The 2,946-nt window shown below is 62.2% G+C and overlaps 1 protein-coding gene across 1 annotated transcript in view; it reads left to right on the forward strand.

Annotated features, from left to right (window-relative positions):
- The window catches only part of USP19 (ubiquitin specific peptidase 19), a gene marked incomplete at its 3' end in the record, with an annotated part of 8,646 nt that overhangs the window by 4,548 nt on the left and 1,152 nt on the right, over positions 1-2,946 (forward strand). Inside the window, exons 6-11 of the mRNA XM_029086259.1 lie at positions 373-640; positions 774-930; positions 1,032-1,103; positions 1,742-1,857; positions 2,175-2,389; positions 2,700-2,901. Coding sequence (XP_028942092.1) covers positions 373-640; positions 774-930; positions 1,032-1,103; positions 1,742-1,857; positions 2,175-2,389; positions 2,700-2,901 — 1,030 coding nt within the window. The remainder of the gene's footprint in view (positions 1-372; positions 641-773; positions 931-1,031; positions 1,104-1,741; positions 1,858-2,174; positions 2,390-2,699; positions 2,902-2,946) is intronic.

Below are 2,946 nucleotides of genomic sequence, written 5' to 3' on the forward strand. Positions count from 1 at the left end.
CGCGGACCTCCCACCCCCGCTGGAGAATGTACTTGAGCACCCGGCCGAACGGGGCACCCCTGCTCCCTCGGCCCCCGTGCAGGGGTGCTGCTCAAACGGGGACCCATCCCTGCTGATGAGATGGGCTCTGGGGCCCCATGGGTGGTGCTGAGGGCTGATGTGGTCCTGGCTGTGGTGGAGGAGAGGGTGACATGAAGACTCCACAGTCACTGGGCTGTGGTGCTAACAGGGCCGAGCCCAGCGTGGGATGTGTGGGGGGAGTGGGCAGCGGGGGCTGTGTCTGCCTGGTGGCAGCAGGAGTCGCAGTGGGTGGACTAGGGCAACTCAGGGAGGACCGTGTCTGTTTTTCACTGTGTCCCTCTGTCTTGAAAGGCTGTGGTTTTGGCCAAGGAGACTGTTCCCGTGGAGATGCCACCTCTCATGGCTACCACCGAGGTGTTCCCCCACCGTGTTGCCCCCTGTGTGGAGAAGAGGGTCCTGCAGCCAGCCAGCCCTGCTGAGGCCTTGCGGGGCCGAGACTGCACACCTGCCCTGGGAGAGAGCTCTAAGGCCGTCACAGCGGCCACCCCTCCCCTGGGCAGAGACAATGAGAAGAGGGACTGGTCCAAGGATGATGTGGCTCTGGAAGCAGCAGCTGATGGTGAGTGGCCAGAGCTCAGGGGTTGGCCTGGTCAGGAAGGTCCATCTGCTCAGGCCATCGCTTGGGCCGGCCCGCAGTGGTGCCTCAGTGTGCAAGGAGGGTAACGTCTCTCTCCATGGCTTTCCTTTCTCAGAGCCAGAGCCTTTTGTGAGCCTGTCCTTTGTCAAGAATGACTCATACGAGAAGGGCAATGACCTGGTGGTAGTGCATGTCTATGTGAAAGAGATCCACAAGGAGACATCCAAGGTGTTGTTCCGGGAGCAAGACTTCACGCTGGTGTTCCAGACGAGGTACGGCCGTGCCTCGGGACGGCGCCAGGCTCTGCGCAGCTCCTGCCTGTGACCAGGCTGCTTATTTGTTCACTTCTCACTCGCTCCCGATTTCTTTGCAGCGACACAAACTTCCTTCGCCTCCATCCTGGCTGTGGGCCCCACACAGTGTTCCGGTGGCAGGTGAAGCTCAGGTATGGCTCCCATCCTTCTAGCCCATGCTGGGGCAGGAGCTGAGAATGCAGAGCGGGAGCAGGAGCCAGTCCCAGCTGGGGGGTCTGTGCAGGGAATGCTCCTTTCTGCACGGGGGGGTCTCCCTCACACCATGCTGCCCTAATGCCCCAAGCCTGGGCTGCCTTAGCTCTGTCTGGTGGCTTGCAGGGGAGGAAATCCCAGTGCCTCCTTGCCCACAGTTCTCCCCTAGCCTGTTCTAGAGCTCTTGGGGACAGAGACAGACCAGCCTGTGTGCACTTTTGGGTGGGATGTCCAGTGGGAGGGGGCACAGGGATGGATCTGCCAGGAAAAGGGCCCTCCGTGTCCTCAGCGTGGCCAGACTTGAGGGTTTCCACCCTGCTTTGCCAGGTCTGCCTTGGGATTGGTGCTAGCTGGGTCCCTACTGCCTGGAGGCCGTGGCCGTGCCTTGCAGAGGCTTTGGCCCATCTGAGGCTGCTGGGGGACCCGGGACACCCCTGACTTGCTGCATGTCTTGCAGGAACCTTATTGAGCTGGGTCCCTACTGCCTGGAGGCCGTGGCCGTGCCTTGCAGAGGCTTTGGCCCATCTGAGGCTGCTGGGGGACCCGGGACACCCCTGACTTGCTGCATGTCTTGCAGGAACCTTATTGAGCCGGACCAGTGCACGTACAACTTCACGGTGTCTCGCATCGACGTCTGCCTGAAGAAACGCCAGAGCCAGCGCTGGGGCGGGCTGGAGGCCCCAGCCACACGAGGTCTGCACCCTGCCTTCCTGTCTTGCCTGCCTGCTGCACCCCAGAGGGGCATGGGTCCTCCTCACCACCGGCAGCAGCTGGATGGTGCCAGATCCTCTGGCGTGGGGTTGTTGGGAAGGAGAGGGGCTGAGCGGGTGCAGGCAGGAGGGGTGCAGGGCAGGGTGAGCCAGGCGCTAGGGGAAGGGCACTGCTGTTCCCCTTGCTCGTGGGGAAGAGGGGTAGGAGAGAGCCTGTGTGTGAGCACGGACCAAGCACAGCCCCGCCGTGGGCAGCGCGTGGGGCTGCTAACCACAGGCCAACCCTTCCCCCTTTTTAAGGTGCAGTGGGTGGTGCAAAGGTTGCCATGCCTACAGGCCCTACCCCTCTGGACAAGAAACCCCCGGGCAGTAACCAGCACCCCCTGTCCAGCAAGGGGGAGGCCCGAGCCAGTGACAAAGAGAAGCCACGTGTGGAAGATGGGGGTCTGGATGGTGTGGCAGCCCGTACGGCCCCAGAGCATGTGGCAGTGAAGCAAGAGCCGCACATCCCCTCGGTGAGTGGGAACACACTGGATTTGACATGGGTGGGGGGAAAGAGGGGCCCACTTGTCCTTCTTGTGGGACCCCACCTCCTCAGTGTTGCTCTGGGGAGCAGCAAACTGTTCCTTGAGGAGGAGACAGCACTCCTCAGTCACAGCTGGCAGGACTGGGGGCAGCGGTTGGTCTGTCTATCCCAGTCCTGGTGGGAGATGGTGTGATGGCTCCAGCTCAGCCATATGAGAGCTGCCTTGGGCTTTTGGGTTCCCCTGGTGTTCCCAGAGAGACCCCTGAGCGCAGCACTCACACCTGCCTCTGCCCTGACAGCCCAAACCGACGTGCATGGTGCCGCCAATGACGCACAGCCCCGTGAGCACTGAGAGTGTGGAGGATGATGAGGATGAAGACGAGAAGAAGAAGGTGTGCCTGCCTGGCTTCACGGGACTGGTGAACCTGGGCAACACCTGCTTCATGAACAGCGTCATCCAGTCCCTGTCCAACACCCGGGAGCTCCGCGACTACTTCCATGGTGAGCCCTTGCTGAGAGCCCAGCAGAGCCCTGCGGCTCGGACGG

The sequence above is a fragment of the Antrostomus carolinensis genome, unplaced genomic scaffold (assembly GCF_000700745.2).
Source record: "Antrostomus carolinensis isolate BGI_N321 unplaced genomic scaffold, ASM70074v2 scaffold19428, whole genome shotgun sequence".
Lineage (NCBI taxonomy): Eukaryota > Metazoa > Chordata > Aves > Caprimulgiformes > Caprimulgidae > Antrostomus > Antrostomus carolinensis.